The sequence below is a fragment of the Oncorhynchus mykiss genome, chromosome 8 (assembly GCF_057628025.1).
Source record: "Oncorhynchus mykiss isolate SJ-2025 chromosome 8, ASM5762802v1, whole genome shotgun sequence".
NCBI classification, from domain to species: Eukaryota; Metazoa; Chordata; class Actinopteri; order Salmoniformes; family Salmonidae; genus Oncorhynchus; species Oncorhynchus mykiss.
In genome coordinates, this window is record NC_143029.1 from 88,464,408 (window position 1) to 88,486,500 (window position 22,093).

Consider the following 22,093-nt stretch of genomic DNA (forward strand, 5'->3'; position numbering starts at 1 on the left):
TTGAGTGTATGTAAACTTCTGACCCACTGGGAATGTGATGAAATAAATAAAATCTGAAATAAATCATTCTCTCTACTATTATTCTGACATTTCAAATTCTTAGAATAAAGTGATAATCAGAACTAACCTAAAACAGGGCTTTTTTTTTTTACTAGGATTAAATGTCCGGAATTGTGAAAAAACGGAGTTTAAATGTAATTGGCTAAGGTGTATGTAAACTTCCCACTTCAACTGTATATAGTATACAGGATTCTTTGACATTGTTCGATGCATTTCCCAGCTATAAAACAAAATGGCATAAATACGTTGGAAACAGCTACTGCAGCATTTATTTAGCTATGTCATAATAAATAACTATTTTTATTCACAAATGCGAGTGAATACCACTAGTGCCAAAATCTAAAAGGGTGTTAATTTTAGGACCTGCTCGTGTGCCCTCTTTCTGGTTGAAAAAGATCGACAGTTTTAAGATGCTAGTTGCCTACTTGCCCCGTAATGGAAAGATACGGTACAATATACAACTTCACTAGGAACAGATGCTTGTTAAAGTAATTTTACCAGTGAGTGAGTGTTGGTTCTTTGTCAAATTGGCCAGACAGCAAAGGGGGGGGGGGGGGAAATCAAGGCAGAAAATAGCCGGAGATTACATTAACAATGAGATTTTCTGTGATTATTTGCCGAAAATATTTGCCTTTGAAGCCTTACTGGTATTAAAGACTGGAAATTTCTGTCAAATAGGATTGAATGGAATGGGTGGAGTGGAAGTATCCCATGGGATTGGTAATGGTAGCATTCTGCCATAGAGCGCTCTGTCTGAGGAGAACATTTCAGCTATTATGACATCACCAGTAGCCAATTTTATTTTTTCGTCTTTAAACTCTATTAAAAGGGCTTTAGGTAGGAAGTAGGACCCCCCCCCCCCCCCCTATCTGAGATACCTACTGCAGCCCTCATCCTCCACATGCAACAACCGCTCTGCAAGTCACATTCTGTTAAAGGTCCCCAAAGCACACACATCCCTGGGTCGCTCCTCTTTTCAGTTCGCTGCAGCTAGCGACTGGAACGAGCCGCAACAAACACTCAAACTGGACAGTTTTATCTCCATCTCTTCATTCAAAGACTCAATCGTGGACACTCTTACTGACAGTTGTGGCTGCTTCGTGTGATGTATTGTTGTCTCTACTTTCTTGCTCTTTGTGCTGTTGTCTGTGCCCAATAATGTTTATACCATGTTTTGTGCTGCTACCATGTTGTCATGCTACCATGTTGTTGTTATGTTGTGTTGCGACCATGCTGTGTTGTCATTTGTTGCTGCCATGCTATGTTGTTGTCTAAGGTCTCTCTTTATGTAGTGTTGTGTTGTCTCTCTTGTCGTGATGTGTGTATTGTCCTATATTTTTATTTGTCATTTTTAACCCCAGGCCCCCGTCCCCGCAGGAGGCCTTTCTGCCTGTTAGGTCGTCACCGTTGTTAGGTCGTCACCGTTGTTAGGTCGTCACCGTTGTTAGGTCGTCACCGTTGTTAGGTCGTCACCGTTGTTAGGTCGTCACCGTTGTTAGGTCGTCACCGTAAATAATAATTTGTTCTTATCTGACTTGCCCAGTTAAATAAAGGTTAAATAAAGGTTAAATAAATTCTAAAATAAATATTGGATGGTTGAAGAACTACATTTGTTAGGAATGTTATCTTTCACACGTCTTGTAAAATGTATGTGCGATTAGATCTCTTCTGACTCTTTCAAGATTAGCCAGCTGTTGTTATAAATTCCTTAAAGTACCCGGCAACAAAGGTCACATTTAAACTGGGGGTTAAGTTATTTTTATCTAATATATGGGATACAATTAAAGGCACAATCTGTCATTTTAACAGCCTTACCCTTCCACTTTGTCTGGTAAGACTAAAGGATGTAGCTGGGGTAAAATAACCCCTGTCAAGTAAGTAGACAAATGTAGGGATGAAAGAGCTAGCAGTCCATGAGATGGACATGATCATTTAATTGTGGGTATACCTCAAGAATGGGTGGAAAAAAAGGACAAGCCTTGACTTCTGTTATTGTTGATGTACTGTATATTATCAGGAAGTCTCCCAGAATATATGATGATGTCATATTACCGCATCCAACTCGAACCATTCTAACTCTTCTGAGCTAAATGATGTCATATTACTGCGTCCACCTATATCGTCTCTGATGGCGAGTTCAAAACAACTGAGAACTCTGGAGAAAAAAAAATACTCTGCCTGGGAAAAATCCTACTCGGAATTTCAACTGGGGAACTCGGGCCTATTTCTAGAGCACTGACTTCCCGACTTGAAGATCCCTGACGTCATGATTTTAACTCGTATTATTCAGAGTTCCCCGTTGTTTTGAACACTGCATGACACTTCTGTGTATAATGATGTCATTTTTACCACGTCCACATTTAACCTCTCTAACGATCATGTGTTTGATGATGTCATATTACCGCGCTCACCTCTAAAATCTCTATATCTTCTGTCTATCATGACGTCATATTGCAAAGCTACTGTAGCTAACCTGTCCTACCTATTCCGGGAGGGTGTTCCCAGAGGACTTCTCAGGAAGTCTCTCAGCATGTACGATGATGTCATATTACCTCGCCCACCTCTAAAATCTCTATATCTTCTGTCTATCATGACGTCATATTGCAAAGCTACTGTAGCTAACCTGTCCTACCTATTCCGGGAGGGTGTTCCCAGAGGACTTCTCAGGAAGTCTCTCAGCATGTACGATGATGTCATATTACTGCGCCCACCTCTAATCTAACTCTTCTATCATCTTCTTTTCTGACCCGACACATTGATGATTATCGAGGAGTTGGACAATGTAACAGCTAATTGGGTATCCAAATAAACAGAACCAATCAAATATGATTTATTATTATTTTTTATTTTTTTCCCCCTCTCACCAGGAGGAGTGTTCCCAGAGGACTTCTCAGTGATGTTCACCATCAAGCCCAAGGCAGGCAGACAGTCTTTCCTGCTGTCTGTGTATAATGAGCAGGGGGTCCAGCAGCTGGGTGTGGAGGTGGGACGCTCCCCTGTCTTCCTGTACGAAGACCAACATGGGAAACCTTCCCCAGAGGATTACCCACTGTTCAGATCCATCAACCTCGCTGACGGCAAGTAAGTGATAACTGAGACACCTGAGAATCTCATCACTACTGTATCACAAAGCAAGGCCTTTTCTGTTACGGACAAAGTTTGGGTTCAGGGAAGGTTAGGCGATGTTTGGTTAACTTAAGGGTTGCTCTTTCCTGTGGCAAATAACTGAAGTTTGACCTTTCACTAAGCCGTGATGTTATACAAGGAGTACTGTACATTTGTAACCCACGGGATATGAACCCGCGTCTCCCTCTTTGTCTTAGACAAAGAGGACATTCTCTCTTGGGTCGAAGGCAGAAACTAGTTTTGAAGTTCGCATTTGACCATGACTGACTCATGTGTTCTGGGGGTCGATGAGAGGGTCTGTGGCCTTACCGCGTTCTTACTGTTGATACACTCCACACATGTCATGTTTAACAAGATGGCCGACCAGATCTGAGTCTGAGGCTTCTCAGCAGACCCAAGCAAAGCACTGAAAACGAACAATTATTCGATTTATATACTTCATTGTTTAGTGATTGATAACATAAGGAATATAACTGCGAGATGGCTGTCTTTTGAGTTGCCCAATTATTTATTTGGCAGCATTTTGGTGACAGTCTGTTTTTGCCAAATTATTTACAGCTGTCTGCACTGCAATAAACCATCAAAATAACAGAGCTTCATAAATTACTTAACTTTAAAATGAATATTCTGACAGTGAGGTCTTTGCTAATATGAAACGTTAAGCGAAAATGTGTCTGGAGCAATTGTCTACAGCAAAATGAAACGTAGCATTGGTATGTATCTGTTTTCCAGACTTTAAAGTAAAGTAGAGTGAGTTTTATCGTTTTAGTCTTTATCTAGCTAGTACTCTTTCTGAGAAGAACAAATGATCTTCATCAAGACCAACCTAGTTTTCACCTTTCTTGGCATCTCTCTGACATCTCTTACTACACCAGACTGTGGAATATCTCTGACTACTCCAGACTGTAGATTATCTCTGACTACTCCAGACTGTAGACCCTCTCCGACTACACCAGACTGTAGATTATCTCTGACTACTCCAGACTGTAGATAATCTCTCCCTCCTCTGTCCATGTGTAGATGGCATCGCGTGGCAATCAGTGTGGAGAAGAAGAGTGTGACCATCATTGTGGATTGTAAGAAGAAGCTGAGCAGGCCACTGAAGAGGAGCGACGGGGCAGCCATCAACACTGACGGCATCACCGTGTTCGGAACCAGGATTCTGGACGAAGAGGTCTTTGAGGTAAGGACGATGACCATTGCTTGCTATGACGCTGTATTCGGCGGCCATTTTGCAGGCACAACGTCTAAACGCTCTGTGGTTTTATATTTGGCATGTTTTACAATGATTCTTGAATGTATTCCTTCGTGGGACAGGTCTTTGAGGTAAAGAGGACATTGGCCATTGCTGTTCTGGGGATATTATGTATGTACCTATGGTATGCAATACATGTTGGATTGATGCCTTCTTGGGACAGGTCTCTCTTGTAAAATCGGTTGTTTCAGCTATGTAAAATAGATTGTGTCACCTATGTAAAATCGATTGTATCAGCTATGTAAAGTAGATTGGATCACCTTTGTACATAAAGGATCGATTATCTGTTTCTCTTGATCTTGACAAGAGATTTCATGTTTTTTTTTTAAATATATATATATATATATATATATATATATATATATATATATATATATATATATTTCTACCTTTATTTTAAAGACAAGTCAGTTAAGAACATATTCTTATTTACAAAGACGTCCTACCCTAGACTCCACATTAGCTTCATGCTCATGTACAGATGTGGTGTTGTCTGTGGTGACAACCACAGAATCCTAGTGCTGCTGAAGTTTTTCTTAACCATTTGGACAGATGATGTTTTACAACAGGTCTCAGTGATACCAGCATGCATTGGAGCCTACTGGCAGTGAGTAATGTTAGTGGTCGTAAAGTTAATTGTGTCTTCAGAAACCAGTTTCTTTATTTGCCCTTTTCATACGATTCTTTCATACACGGCGAACAGTTTTATAGACCATATAACAGGAGTACTTGGCTTTCTGCGCCTGGGTAGAGCCCTGGACTGTGTTAAGGGGAAATGGCAGTTGTGTGTGACTTCAAAATGGCAGTTGTGTGTGACTTCAAAATGGCAGTTGTGTGTGACTTTTTTTTTCCCCTTAAAGAGGAGAAGAAATCTGACAAACAGTCTGCATGGGAGTCTTAAATAGGACCGTCATATGAGGGAGCATAAGGATAGCTTCTATAACTTATATTTCTATCTTTATTTGTTGATATGGGAGGTTGTTTGTGACGTGTGACGTAGCTGTCCGTGAGTTTCTGTTTCCTCGTTTTGAGTCATCGGAGGACAAGGATTATGGGGTAAGGGGGTGGGGGGGATTCATGCGGTGCAAAACGTCAGAAAGTCAAGAAATAGGAATTCTGAATTTAATTGGTCGACGGCAATGTATCTCTGAGGCATCCAGGAAGTATTTTATGCCATCCGTTCCTAACATAAATTAAAGAGCATATTGGCCAAATACAGCTCGTATTACATCACACTGAGCATCTGACAATGTACCTTAGCAGTAAACCCAGCTTCAAGAAATATAAATCTTCCATTTTAACAATGCCTTGATATTTATTTGATATGTTTAAATGTAACTTTTGTTTTACTAGGCAAGTCCGTTAAGAACACATTCTTATTTACAATGACAGCCTACCCGGGCCAAATACCCAGACAACAATAGGCCAATTGTGCACCGCCCTATGGGACTCCTAATCACAGCCGGATGTGATACAGCCTGGATTCGAACCAGGGACACCTCTTACACTGAGATGCAGTGCCTTAGATGGCTGTTATACAGCCTGAATTTGAACCAGAGACTGTAGTGACGCCTCTTGCACTGAGATGCAGTGCCATACACCGCTGTGATACAGCCTGGATTCAAACCAGGGACCGTAGTGACCCCTCTTGCACTGAGATGCAGTGCCTTACACCACTGCTCCACGCTGGATCACATCTAGCTTGGAGGCGTTCAGAAATGACATACCGATATCCGCAAACGGACCTGTATAGTTTTCATAACTCCTAATAACAGACCACTGATAATAATCCTTAGCTGTTACCCCAGCTTTACCACAGACAGGTAGCTGTGAGGCCTATGGAAACTATGAGCAGCATGCTATGCTATGCTATGCTATCCTATGCTATGCTGTTGCTATCTGACGAGACAATAGCCCCAGCATAGCCTTTGATGTGAACATCAGGATTGTCATGGTGACTGAAACAGATTGTTTAGACGTGTGCCTCCAGGTCAGAAGACTGTAATCCCTTTTTTCCTCAGTTGGTTTCATCCACATCTTAATGAAAGCTAGCTATCGCTAGTTGAAGCTAATCCAGGGTTGAAAGAGGACAGAACATGTAGCCTAATGACTGTCTAATAAATGCAGTTAATAATTCTCAATGTTCAGCTTTTTCTGTTATTGGTTCTCAATTAGGCTCAAGCACTAATCCCAGATACAATGCCTGCATGTATGGACAGCTAGACAGCTATTTTTGCATTTAACCATGTGTTCTTTGTTTGAACGTAAATTATGCTAAACGTAGTGGAATTATAGAAACATTTGGGCTCATTTTCTCTGTTTAGAAACAAGAAGAAGAGCAAATTATTTTGTTTGTCCCAAGGGGGACCCCGTTGGCACGTTGGAAGGCAGAACTCAGAACTCTTTAGCTGCAAGCTATAGCAGTGGTGGCCTGAACAAAAAGAGACTAGGGCTGTGATCCCAAAATGGCACCCTTCCCTATAGGGCTTAGGTTAAAATCAGTGCACTATAAAGGGATTAGGGTGCCATTTCAGATGGAGACGAGAGGCACGCTGTATTTCTTCACCTGTAAACTATTCCACTTCAACTTTAATAGCCTTGGGTTTGTTGATTGCGATCTGGCTATTTTTGTAGGCAAACTGCTCACTAACGGACAGCCAGAAATATAAAATCTTGTCCAGAGGCACGATCCGGGCTCAGAAAAGGTCTTTGCCATCCAGTTATTGCAACACAGCCCTTCCCAAGGTAGACACAGTGCTCTCAAATGCAGCTGTTGAAATGAGACCAGCAAACCTTATCCGTTAAAGCATGTTTGTTATTGTAAGTAGTATCGTGGAATTGAGACAAATGTGTTTGTCTCTATTGCAATTCATTACTGTCAAGGTACAATTGTAACACAGTGAACAATGCGGTCATTGTCCTGTCTTCTAATATGAAGCTATTAAAGTGGAAAATATTTGAGAGTAAAGTAGACTAGGTGTACATCAATAGGAGTACACTACGGAAGGATTCAGTTGAGCCTTGAAGGTGTTAGATAGAGGACCTCTTTGGTTGAAAAATACAGTATTACTAATCAGTGAATTACCTTGGCACAACACGTATCTCTGACTGGCTTGTGGTCCTACCATTGGGTTCCATTTGGACCACAGCCTGTGACCTATGACCCCCCCCCCCCCCCCCCAGAGGTGCTGCTGGCTGAAGACGCCAGTACACTTGATGTGATTTGCTCTTAGCTCGTCACTACGACGACCGATTAGAGATCGTCCGTAAACACGTGTTAGGCGTTTGCGTGGACAGGAAATGGAAATCGGCGAAGATTATAGAGGATAACATAGACCAGGCCACTGTAAATGAATGACTGACAATCGCCATGCTGTACATCAATCAGGGTTTACTACAGAGCAAACACACGCGGTGCATTGATTTCAATGCTGTGCTTATGGTTCTGTGTTGTCTTAACGGGGAGTGTAAAAAGGATCATGTTTGATGTCTTATCAACTATGTAGCGTCAGTGTGTTGAACCGTGTCAACATTATAAACTATTGGTTAGATGGTTTTGAAGCATGTCCATATTTGGTAATAACTAATGCGGGGTACTCATCGTAGGTAGGGCTGGGAACGGCCAGGGAGGGCTGGGAACGGCCAGGGACCTCACGATATGGTATTATCATAATACTTAGGTGGCGACACCATATGTATTGCCATTCTCACAATTCAATATGTATTGCGATTCGATACTGGGATTTAATTGCGATTCGATGTTCCAAACAATATTGCTCACCATACTGTATGTCTGCTTCAGAGGGACAAGAGAGAGCCATGAGAAAACAATATTGCTCACCATACTGTATGTCTGCTTCAGAGGGACAAGAGAGAGCCATGAGAAAACAAGTTTTGATCAGTCAGGAAAAATACATTTGCTTCCTTTTTTTAAAAAGATGGAGAACAAGATATGAAGAAAAATACAATATATAATAATTCATTTAAATAATTAATTAAAGAATTAAAGAATTAAGTTATACGGTATTGCTTATTTTATTAATGGATGGATGGGTTGGTTCTGTCTATCCTTCATGAATTGGGTTGGTTCTGTAGCCTATAGTCTATCATTCATGAATTTGGTTGGTTCTGTAGCCTATAGTCTATCATTCATGAATTGGGTTGGTTCTGTAGCCTATAGTCTATCATTCATGAATTGGGTTGGTTCTGTAGCCTATAGTCTATCATTCATGAATTGGGTTGGTTCTGTAGTCTATAGTCTACCCTTCATGAATTGGGTTGGTTCTGTAGCCTATAGTCTATCATTCATGAATTGGGTTGGTTCTGTAGCCTATAGTCTATCATTCATGAATTGGGTTGGTTCTGTAGCCTATAGTCTATCATTCATGAATGGGTTGGTTCTGTAGCCTATAGTCTATCATTCATGAATTGGGTTGGTTCTGTAGCCTATAGTCTACCCTTCATGAATTGGGTTGGTTCTGTAGCCTATAGTCTATCATTCATGAATTGGGTTAGTTCTGTAGTCTATAGTCTATCATTCATGAATTGGGTTGGTTCTGTAGCCTATAGTCTATCATTCATGAATTGGGTTAGTTCTGTAGTCTATAGTCTATCATTCATGAATTGGGTTGGTTCTGTAGCCTATAGTCTATCATTCATGAATGGGTTGGTTCTGTAGCCTATAGTCTACCCTTCATGAATTGGGTTGGTTCTGTAGCCTATAGTCTATCATTCGTGAATTGGGTTGGTTCTGTAGCCTATAGTCTACCCTTCATGAATTGGGTTGGTTCTGTAGCCTATAGTCTATCATTCGTGAATGGGTTGTCGATTGTTTTTCCGTTAGGAGTTGGATCACGAAAGGCTGTATGGGCAGGTTATAGCTGTGTGTGAGTTTTCACCCTCTATCTACATGTGCATAGTACTTTAATCAATCACCCCAACTATCTATTTTCTTTTGTTGATCTAATTGTAAAAAAAAAAATGTTACTCTTTAACTGCATTGTTGGGAAAGTAAGTTTCACTGTAAAGTCTACACTTCTGGGTCACGTGACAAATAAAAGGTGAATTTATAGATTTTCCAAAGCTTGTCGTCCCTAAAGCAGGGAAATCCTGACTATGGAATCATACAAAACTCTCCCCTGAGTATTTAGCATGTCAAGTCATTATTTAAAAAAATTGTATTGATATAAACTGAGATGGTTCTGAAGTGACCAGTTGCTGAAACATCAACGTACACTGTTCATGACTTTCTGGTGGTGAAGAGTTTAGATGATGGAAAAATACTTATGAACACATGAAGAAGCAGCTCACCTGATAATAGAAGCAGCTCACCTGATAATAGAACCAGTTCACCTGATAATAGAAGCAGCTCACCTGATAATAGAACCTGCTCACCTGATAATAGAACCAGCTCACCTGATAATAGAACCAGCTCACCAGATAATAGAACCAGCTCACCTGGTAATAGAAGCAGCTCACCTGATAATAGAAGCAGTTCACCTGATAATAGAAGCAGTTCACCTGATAATAGAACCAGTTCACCTGATAATAGAAGCACCTCACCTGATAATAGAACCAGTTCACCTGATAATAGAAGCAGCTCACCTGATAATAGAACCAGTTCACCTGATAATAGAAGCAGCTCACCTGATAATAGAACCAGTTCACCTGATAATAGAAGCAGCTCACCTGATAATAGAACCAGCTCACCTGATAATAGAACCAGCTCACCTGATAATAGAAGCAGCTCACCTGATAATAGAAGCAGCTCACCTGATAATAGAAGCAGCTCACCTGATAATAGAAGCAGCTCACCTGATAATAGAAGCAGCTCACCTGATAATAGAAGCAGCTCACCTGATAATAGAAGCAGCTCACCTGATAATAGAACCAGTTCACCTGATAATAGAAGCAGCTCACCTGATAATAGAAGCAGCTCACCTGATAATAGAACCAGTTCACCTGATAATAGAAGCAGCTCACCTGATAATAGAAGCAGCTCACCTGATAATAGAAGCAGCTCACCTGATAATAGAACCAGCTCACCTGATAATAGAAGCAGCTCACCTGATAATAGAAGCAGCTCACCTGATAATAGAACCAGTTCACCTGATAATAGAACCAGTTCACCTGATAATAGAACCAGTTCACCTGATAATAGAAGCAGCTCACCTGATAATAGAACCAGCTCACCTGATAATAGAACCAGCTCACCTGATAATAGAACCAGTTCACCTGATAATAGAAGCAGCTCACCTGATATAGAACCAGTTCACCTGATAATAGAACCAGCTCACCTGATAATAGAACCAGTTCACCTGATAATAGAAGCAGCTCACCTGATAATAGAACCAGTTCACCTGATAATAGAACCAGTTCACCTGATAATAGAAGCAGCTCACCTGATAATAGAACCAGTTCACCTGATAATAGAACCAGCTCACCTGATAATAGAACCAGCTCACCTGCTAATAGAAGCAGTTCACCTGATAATAGAACCAGCTCACCTGATAATAGAAGCAGCTCACCTGATAATAGAACCAGTTCACCTGATAATAGAAGCAGTTCACCTGATAATAGAAGCAGCTCACCTGATAATAGAAGCAGCTCACCTGATAATAGAAGCAGCTCACCTGATAATAGAAGCAGTTCACCTGATAATAGAACCAGCTCACCTGATAATAGAACCAGCTCACCTGCTAATAGAAGCAGTTCACCTGATAATAGAACCAGCTCACCTGATAATAGAAGCAGTTCACCTGATAATAGAACCAGTTCACCTGATAATAGAAGCAGCTCACCTGATAATAGAAGCAGCTCACCTGATAATAGAACCAGTTCACCTGATAATAGAAGCAGCTCACCTGATAATAGAAGCAGTTCACCTGATAATAGAACCAGCTCACCTGATAATAGAACCAGCTCACCTGCTAATAGAAGCAGTTCACCTGATAATAGAACCAGCTCACCTGATAATAGAAGCAGTTCACCTGATAATAGAACCAGTTCACCTGATAATAGAACCAGCTCACCTGATAATAGAACCAGCTCACCTGATAATAGAAACAGCTCACCTGATAATAGAAGCAGCTCACCTGATAATAGAACCAGTTCACCTGATAATAGAACCAGTTCACCTGATATATAACCAGTTCACCTGATAATAGAACCAGTTCACCTGATAATAGAACCAGTTCACCTGATAATAGAACCAGTTCACCTGATAATAGAAGCAGCTCACCTGATAATAGAACCAGTTCACCTGATAATAGAAGCAGCTCACCTGATAATAGAACCAGTTCACCTGATAATAGAAGCAGCTCACCTGATAATAGAACCAGCTCACCTGATAATAGAACCAGCTCACCTGATAATAGAAGCAGCTCACCTGATAATAGAAGCAGCTCACCTGATAATAGAAGCAGCTCACCTGATAATAGAAGCAGCTCACCTGATAATAGAAGCAGCTCACCTGATAATAGAAGCAGCTCACCTGATAATAGAAGCAGCTCACCTGATAATAGAACCAGTTCACCTGATAATAGAAGCAGCTCACCTGATAATAGAAGCAGCTCACCTGATAATAGAACCAGTTCACCTGATAATAGAAGCAGCTCACCTGATAATAGAAGCAGCTCACCTGATAATAGAAGCAGCTCACCTGATAATAGAACCAGCTCACCTGATAATAGAACCAGCTCACCTGATAATAGAACCAGTTCACCTGATAATAGAACCAGTTCACCTGATAATAGAAGCAGCTCACCTGATAATAGAACCAGTTCACCTGATAATAGAAGCAGCTCACCTGATAATAGAACCAGCTCACCTGATAATAGAACCAGCTCACCTGATAATAGAACCAGTTCACCTGATAATAGAAGCAGCTCACCTGATATAGAACCAGTTCACCTGATAATAGAACCAGCTCACCTGATAATAGAACCAGTTCACCTGATAATAGAAGCAGCTCACCTGATAATAGAACCAGTTCACCTGATAATAGAACCAGTTCACCTGATAATAGAAGCAGCTCACCTGATAATAGAACCAGTTCACCTGATAATAGAACCAGCTCACCTGATAATAGAACCAGCTCACCTGCTAATAGAAGCAGTTCACCTGATAATAGAACCAGCTCACCTGATAATAGAACCAGCTCACCTGCTAATAGAAGCAGTTCACCTGATAATAGAACCAGCTCACCTGATAATAGAAGCAGCTCACCTGATAATAGAACCAGTTCACCTGATAATAGAAGCAGTTCACCTGATAATAGAACCAGCTCACCTGCTAATAGAAGCAGTTCACCTGATAATAGAACCAGCTCACCTGATAATAGAAGCAGTTCACCTGATAATAGAACCAGCTCACCTGATAATAGAACCAGCTCACCTGCTAATAGAAGCAGTTCACCTGATAATAGAACCAGCTCACCTGATAATAGAAGCAGTTCACCTGATAATAGAACCAGTTCACCTGATAATAGAAGCAGCTCACCTGCTAATAGAAGCAGTTCACCTGATAATAGAACCAGCTCACCTGATAATAGAAGCAGTTCACCTGATAATAAAACCAACTCACCTGATAATAGAACCAGCTCACCTGCTAATAGAAGCAGTTCACCTGATAATAGAACCAGCTCACCTGATAATAGAAGCAGTTCACCTGATAATAGAACCAGTTCACCTGATAATAGAAGCAGCTCACCTGATAATAGAAGCAGCTCACCTGATAATAGAACCAGTTCACCTGATAATAGAAGCAGCTCACCTGATAATAGAAGCAGTTCACCTGATAATAGAACCAGCTCACCTGATAATAGAACCAGCTCACCTGCTAATAGAAGCAGTTCACCTGATAATAGAACCAGCTCACCTGATAATAGAAGCAGTTCACCTGATAATAGAACCAGTTCACCTGATAATAGAAGCAGCTCACCTGCTAATAGAAGCAGTTCACCTGATAATAGAACCAGCTCACCTGATAATAGAACCAGCTCACCTGATAATAGAAGCAGTTCACCTGATAATAGAACCAGCTCACCTGATAATAGAACCAGTTCACCTGATAATAGAAGCAGCTCACCTGATAATAGAAGCAGTTCACCTGATAATAGAACCAGCTCACCTGCTAATAGAAGCAGTTCACCTGATAATAGAACCAGCTCACCTGATAATAGAAGCAGTTCACCTGATAATAGAACCAGTTCACCTGATAATAGAACCAGCTCACCTGATAATAGAACCAGCTCACCTGATAATAGAACCAGCTCACCTGATAATAGAAGCAGCTCACCTGATAATAGAACCAGTTCACCTGATAATAGAACCAGTTCACCTGATATAGAACCAGTTCACCTGATAATAGAACCAGTTCACCTGATAATAGAACCAGTTCACCTGATAATAGAACCAGTTCACCTGATAATAGAAGCAGCTCACCTGATAATAGAACCAGTTCACCTGATAATAGAAGCAGCTCACCTGATAATAGAACCAGTTCACCTGATAATAGAAGCAGCTCACCTGATAATAGAACCAGCTCACCTGATAATAGAACCAGCTCACCTGATAATAGAAGCAGCTCACCTGATAATAGAAGCAGCTCACCTGATAATAGAAGCAGCTCACCTGATAATAGAAGCAGCTCACCTGATAATAGAAGCAGCTCACCTGATAATAGAAGCAGCTCACCTGATAATAGAAGCAGCTCACCTGATAATAGAACCAGTTCACCTGATAATAGAAGCAGCTCACCTGATAATAGAAGCAGCTCACCTGATAATAGAAGCAGCTCACCTGATAATAGAAGCAGCTCACCTGATAATAGAAGCAGCTCACCTGATAATAGAAGCAGCTCACCTGATAATAGAAGCAGCTCACCTGATAATAGAAGCAGCTCACCTGATAATAGAACCAGTTCACCTGATAATAGAAGCAGTTCACCTGATAATAGAACCAGCTCACCTGATAATAGAACCAGCTCACCTGCTAATAGAAGCAGTTCACCTGATAATAGAACCAGCTCACCTGATAATAGAAGCAGTTCACCTGATAATAGAACCAGTTCACCTGATAATAGAAGCAGCTCACCTGATAATAGAAGCAGCTCACCTGATAATAGAACCAGTTCACCTGATAATAGAAGCAGCTCACCTGATAATAGAAGCAGTTCACCTGATAATAGAACCAGCTCACCTGATAATAGAACCAGCTCACCTGCTAATAGAAGCAGTTCACCTGATAATAGAACCAGCTCACCTGATAATAGAAGCAGTTCACCTGATAATAGAACCAGTTCACCTGATAATAGAAGCAGCTCACCTGCTAATAGAAGCAGTTCACCTGACAATAGAACCAGCTCACCTGATAATAGAACCAGCTCACCTGATAATAGAAGCAGTTCACCTGATAATAGAACCAGCTCACCTGATAATAGAACCAGTTCACCTGATAATAGAAGCAGCTCACCTGATAATAGAAGCAGTTCACCTGATAATAGAACCAGCTCACCTGCTAATAGAAGCAGTTCACCTGATAATAGAACCAGCTCACCTGCTAATAGAAGCAGTTCACCTGATAATAGAACCAGCTCACCTGATAATAGAAGCAGTTCACCTGATAATAGAACCAGTTCACCTGATAATAGAACCAGCTCACCTGATAATAGAACCAGCTCACCTGATAATAGAACCAGCTCACCTGATAATAGAAGCAGCTCACCTGATAATAGAACCAGTTCACCTGATAATAGAACCAGTTCACCTGATATAGAACCAGTTCACCTGATAATAGAACCAGTTCACCTGATAATAGAACCAGTTCACCTGATAATAGAACCAGTTCACCTGATAATAGAAGCAGCTCACCTGATAATAGAACCAGCTCACCTGATAATAGAACCAGTTCACCTGATAATAGAAGCAGCTCACCTGATAATAGAAGCAGTTCACCTGATAATAGAACCAGCTCACCTGCTAATAGAAGCAGTTCACCTGATAATAGAACCAGCTCACCTGATAATAGAAGCAGTTCACCTGATAATAGAACCAGTTCACCTGATAATAGAACCAGCTCACCTGATAATAGAACCAGCTCACCTGATAATAGAACCAGCTCACCTGATAATAGAAGCAGCTCACCTGATAATAGAACCAGTTCACCTGATAATAGAACCAGTTCACCTGATATAGAACCAGTTCACCTGATAATAGAACCAGTTCACCTGATAATAGAACCAGTTCACCTGATAATAGAACCAGTTCACCTGATAATAGAACCAGTTCACCTGATAATAGAACCAGTTCACCTGATAATATAACAAGTTCACCTGATAATAGAACCAGTTCACCTGATAATAGAACCAGCTCACCTGATAATAGAAGCAGCTCACCTGCTAATAGAAGCAGTTCACCTGATAATAGAACCAGTTCACCTGATAATAGAAGCAGCTCACCTGCTAATAGAAGCAGTTCACCTGATAATAGAACCAGCTCACCTGATAATAGAACCAGCTCACCTGATAATAGAAGCAGTTCACCTGATAATAGAACCAGCTCACCTGATAATAGAACCAGTTCACCTGATAATAGAAGCAGCTCACCTGATAATAGAAGCAGTTCACCTGATAATAGAACCAGCTCACCTGCTAATAGAAGCAGTTCACCTGATAATAGAACCAGCTCACCTGATAATAGAAGCAGTTCACCTGATAATAGAACCAGTTCACCTGATAATAGAACCAGCTCACCTGATAATAGAACCAGCTCACCTGATAATAGAACCAGCTCACCTGATAATAGAAGCAGCTCACCTGATAATAGAACCAGTTCACCTGATAATAGAACCAGTTCACCTGATATAGAACCAGTTCACCTGATAATAGAACCAGTTCACCTGATAATAGAACCAGTTCACCTGATAATAGAACCAGTTCACCTGATAATAGAAGCAGCTCACCTGATAATAGAACCAGTTCACCTGATAATAGAAGCAGCTCACCTGATAATAGAACCAGTTCACCTGATAATAGAAGCAGCTCACCTGATAATAGAACCAGCTCACCTGATAATAGAACCAGCTCACCTGATAATAGAAGCAGCTCACCTGATAATAGAAGCAGCTCACCTGATAATAGAAGCAGCTCACCTGATAATAGAAGCAGCTCACCTGATAATAGAAGCAGCTCACCTGATAATAGAAGCAGCTCACCTGATAATAGAAGCAGCTCACCTGATAATAGAACCAGTTCACCTGATAATAGAAGCAGCTCACCTGATAATAGAAGCAGCTCACCTGATAATAGAACCAGTTCACCTGATAATAGAACCAGTTCACCTGATATAGAACCAGTTCACCTGATAATAGAACCAGTTCACCTGATAATAGAACCAGTTCACCTGATAATAGAACCAGTTCACCTGATAATAGAAGCAGCTCACCTGATAATAGAACCAGCTCACCTGATAATAGAACCAGTTCACCTGATAATAGAAGCAGCTCACCTGATAATAGAAGCAGTTCACCTGATAATAGAACCAGCTCACCTGCTAATAGAAGCAGTTCACCTGATAATAGAACCAGCTCACCTGATAATAGAAGCAGTTCACCTGATAATAGAACCAGTTCACCTGATAATAGAACCAGCTCACCTGATAATAGAACCAGCTCACCTGATAATAGAACCAGCTCACCTGATAATAGAAGCAGCTCACCTGATAATAGAACCAGTTCACCTGATAATAGAACCAGTTCACCTGATATAGAACCAGTTCACCTGATAATAGAACCAGTTCACCTGATAATAGAACCAGTTCACCTGATAATAGAACCAGTTCACCTGATAATAGAACCAGTTCACCTGATAATAGAACCAGTTCACCTGATAATATAACAAGTTCACCTGATAATAGAACCAGTTCACCTGATAATAGAACCAGCTCACCTGATAATAGAAGCAGCTCACCTGCTAATAGAAGCAGTTCACCTGATAATAGAACCAGTTCACCTGATAATAGAAGCAGCTCACCTGCTAATAGAAGCAGTTCACCTGATAATAGAACCAGCTCACCTGATAATAGAACCAGCTCACCTGATAATAGAAGCAGTTCACCTGATAATAGAACCAGCTCACCTGATAATAGAACCAGTTCACCTGATAATAGAAGCAGCTCACCTGATAATAGAAGCAGTTCACCTGATAATAGAACCAGCTCACCTGCTAATAGAAGCAGTTCACCTGATAATAGAACCAGCTCACCTGATAATAGAAGCAGTTCACCTGATAATAGAACCAGTTCACCTGATAATAGAACCAGCTCACCTGATAATAGAACCAGCTCACCTGATAATAGAACCAGCTCACCTGATAATAGAAGCAGCTCACCTGATAATAGAACCAGTTCACCTGATAATAGAACCAGTTCACCTGATATAGAACCAGTTCACCTGATAATAGAACCAGTTCACCTGATAATAGAACCAGTTCACCTGATAATAGAACCAGTTCACCTGATAATAGAAGCAGCTCACCTGATAATAGAACCAGTTCACCTGATAATAGAAGCAGCTCACCTGATAATAGAACCAGTTCACCTGATAATAGAAGCAGCTCACCTGATAATAGAACCAGCTCACCTGATAATAGAACCAGCTCACCTGATAATAGAAGCAGCTCACCTGATAATAGAAGCAGCTCACCTGATAATAGAAGCAGCTCACCTGATAATAGAAGCAGCTCACCTGATAATAGAAGCAGCTCACCTGATAATAGAAGCAGCTCACCTGATAATAGAAGCAGCTCACCTGATAATAGAACCAGTTCACCTGATAATAGAAGCAGCTCACCTGATAATAGAAGCAGCTCACCTGATAATAGAACCAGTTCACCTGATAATAGAAGCAGCTCACCTGATAATAGAAGCAGCTCACCTGATAATAGAAGCAGCTCACCTGATAATAGAACCAGCTCACCTGATAATAGAAGCAGCTCACCTGATAATAGAACCAGTTCACCTGATAATAGAACCAGTTCACCTGATAATAGAAGCAGCTCACCTGATAATAGAACCAGTTCACCTGATAATAGAAGCAGCTCACCTGATAATAGAACCAGCTCACCTGATAATAGAACCAGCTCACCTGATAATAGAACCAGTTCACCTGATAATAGAAGCAGCTCACCTGATATAGAACCAGTTCACCTGATAATAGAACCAGCTCACCTGATAATAGAACCAGTTCACCTGATAATAGAAGCAGCTCACCTGATAATAGAACCAGTTCACCTGATAATAGAACCAGTTCACCTGATAATAGAAGCAGCTCACCTGATAATAGAACCAGTTCACCTGATAATAGAACCAGCTCACCTGATAATAGAACCAGCTCACCTGCTAATAGAAGCAGTTCACCTGATAATAGAACCAGCTCACCTGATAATAGAACCAGCTCACCTGCTAATAGAAGCAGTTCACCTGATAATAGAACCAGCTCACCTGATAATAGAAGCAGCTCACCTGATAATAGAACCAGTTCACCTGATAATAGAAGCAGTTCACCTGATAATAGAACCAGCTCACCTGCTAATAGAAGCAGTTCACCTGATAATAGAACCAGCTCACCTGATAATAGAAGCAGTTCACCTGATAATAGAACCAGCTCACCTGATAATAGAACCAGCTCACCTGCTAATAGAAGCAGTTCACCTGATAATAGAACCAGCTCACCTGATAATAGAAGCAGTTCACCTGATAATAGAACCAGTTCACCTGATAATAGAAGCAGCTCACCTGATAATAGAAGCAGCTCACCTGATAATAGAACCAGTTCACCTGATAATAGAAGCAGCTCACCTGATAATAGAAGCAGTTCACCTGATAATAGAACCAGCTCACCTGATAATAGAACCAGCTCACCTGCTAATAGAAGCAGTTCACCTGATAATAGAACCAGCTCACCTGATAATAGAAGCAGTTCACCTGATAATAGAACCAGTTCACCTGATAATAGAAGCAGCTCACCTGCTAATAGAAGCAGTTCACCTGATAATAGAACCAGCTCACCTGATAATAGAACCAGCTCACCTGATAATAGAAGCAGTTCACCTGATAATAGAACCAGCTCACCTGATAATAGAACCAGTTCACCTGATAATAGAAGCAGCTCACCTGATAATAGAAGCAGTTCACCTGATAATAGAACCAGCTCACCTGCTAATAGAAGCAGTTCACCTGATAATAGAACCAGCTCACCTGATAATAGAAGCAGTTCACCTGATAATAGAACCAGTTCACCTGATAATAGAACCAGCTCACCTGATAATAGAACCAGCTCACCTGATAATAGAACCAGCTCACCTGATAATAGAAGCAGCTCACCTGATAATAGAACCAGTTCACCTGATAATAGAACCAGTTCACCTGATATAGAACCAGTTCACCTGATAATAGAACCAGTTCACCTGATAATAGAACCAGTTCACCTGATAATAGAACCAGTTCACCTGATAATAGAACCAGTTCACCTGATAATAGAACCAGTTCACCTGATAATATAACAAGTTCACCTGATAATAGAACCAGTTCACCTGATAATAGAACCAGCTCACCTGATAATAGAAGCAGCTCACCTGCTAATAGAAGCAGTTCACCTGATAATAGAACCAGTTCACCTGATAATAGAACCAGTTCACCTGATAATAGAAGCAGCTCACCTGATAATAGAAGCAGCTCACCTGATAATAGAACCAGTTCACCTGATAATAGAACCAGTTCACCTGATAATAGAACCAGTTCACCTGATAATAGAACCAGTTCACCTGATAATAGAACCAGTTCACCTGATAATAGAACCAGTTCACCTGATAATAGAACCAGTTCACCTGATAATAGAACCAGCTCACCTGATAATAGAAGCAGCTCACCTGATAATAGAACCAGTTCACCTGATAATAGAACCAGTTCACCTGATAATAGAACCAGTTCACCTGATAATAAAACCAGCTCACCTGATAATAGAACCAGTTCACCTGATAATAGAACCAGTTCACCTGATAATAGAACCAGTTCACCTGATAATAGAACCAGTTCACCTGATAATAGAACCAGTTCACCTGATAATAGAACCAGTTCACCTGATAATAGAACCAGCTCACCTGATAATAGAACCAGTTCACCTGATAATAGAACCAGTTCACCTGATAATAGTACCAGTTCACCTGATAATAGAACCAGTTCACCTGATAATAGAACCAGTTCACCTGATAATAGAACCAGCTCACCTGATAATAGAACCAGCTCACCTGATAATAGAAGCAGCTCACCTGATATAGAACCAGTTCACCTGATAATAGAACCAGCTCACCTGATAATAGAACCAGCTCACCTGATAATAGAACCAGCTCACCTGATAATAGAACCAGTTCACCTGATAATAGAACCAGTTCACCTGATAATAGAACCAGCTCACCTGATAATAGAACCAGCTCACCTGATAATAGAAGCAGCTCACCTGATAATAGAACCAGCTCACCTGATAATAGAACCAGTTCACCTGATAATAGAACCAGCTCACCTGATAATAGAAGCAGCTCACCTGATAATAGAACCAGCTCACCTGATAATAGAACCAGCTCACCTGATAATAGAACCAGCTCACCTGATAATAGAACCAGTTCACCTGATAATAGAACCAGTTCACCTGATAATAGAACCAGCTCACCTGATAATAGAACCAGTTCACCTGATAATAGAACCAGTTCACCTGATAATAGAACCAGCTCACCTGATAATAGAACCAGCTCACCTGATAATAGAAGCAGTTCACCTGATAATAGAACCAGCTCACCTGCTAATAGAAGCAGTTCACCTGATAATAGAACCAGCTCACCTGATAATAGAAGCAGTTCACCTGATAATAGAACCAGTTCACCTGATAATAGAACCAGTTCACCTGATAATAGAACCAGCTCACCTGATAATAGAAGCAGTTCACCTGATAATAGAACCAGTTCACCTGATAATAGAAGCAGCTCACCTGCTAATAGAAGCAGTTCACCTGATAATAGAACCAGCTCACCTGATAATAGAACCAGCTCACCTGATAATAGAAGCAGTTCACCTGATAATAGAACCAGCTCACCTGATAATAGAACCAGTTCACCTGATAATAGAAGCAGCTCACCTGATAATAGAAGCAGTTCACCTGATAATAGAACCAGCTCACCTGCTAATAGAAGCAGTTCACCTGATAATAGAACCAGCTCACCTGATAATAGAAGCAGTTCACCTGATAATAGAACCAGTTCACCTGATAATAGAACCAGCTCACCTGATAATAGAACCAGCTCACCTGATAATAGAACCAGCTCACCTGATAATAGAAGCAGCTCACCTGATAATAGAACCAGTTCACCTGATAATAGAACCAGTTCACCTGATATAGAACCAGTTCACCTGATAATAGAACCAGTTCACCTGATAATAGAACCAGTTCACCTGATAATAGAACCAGTTCACCTGATAATAGAACCAGTTCACCTGATAATAGAACCAGTTCACCTGATAATATAACAAGTTCACCTGATAATAGAACCAGTTCACCTGATAATAGAACCAGCTCACCTGATAATAGAAGCAGCTCACCTGCTAAT

The 22,093-nt window shown here is 40.8% G+C and overlaps 1 protein-coding gene across 2 annotated transcripts in view; it reads left to right on the plus strand.

Annotated features, from left to right (window-relative positions):
• Window positions 1-22,093, plus strand: part of LOC110530844 (collagen alpha-1(XI) chain) — a 224,955-nt gene that overhangs the window by 27,439 nt on the left and 175,423 nt on the right. For both annotated transcript variants that reach the window (XM_090182920.1, XM_036986621.2), the window contains 2 exons: window positions 2,928-3,141; window positions 4,207-4,369. In XM_090182920.1, the coding sequence (XP_090039046.1) occupies window positions 2,928-3,141; window positions 4,207-4,369 (377 nt within the window). The remainder of the gene's footprint in view (window positions 1-2,927; window positions 3,142-4,206; window positions 4,370-22,093) is intronic.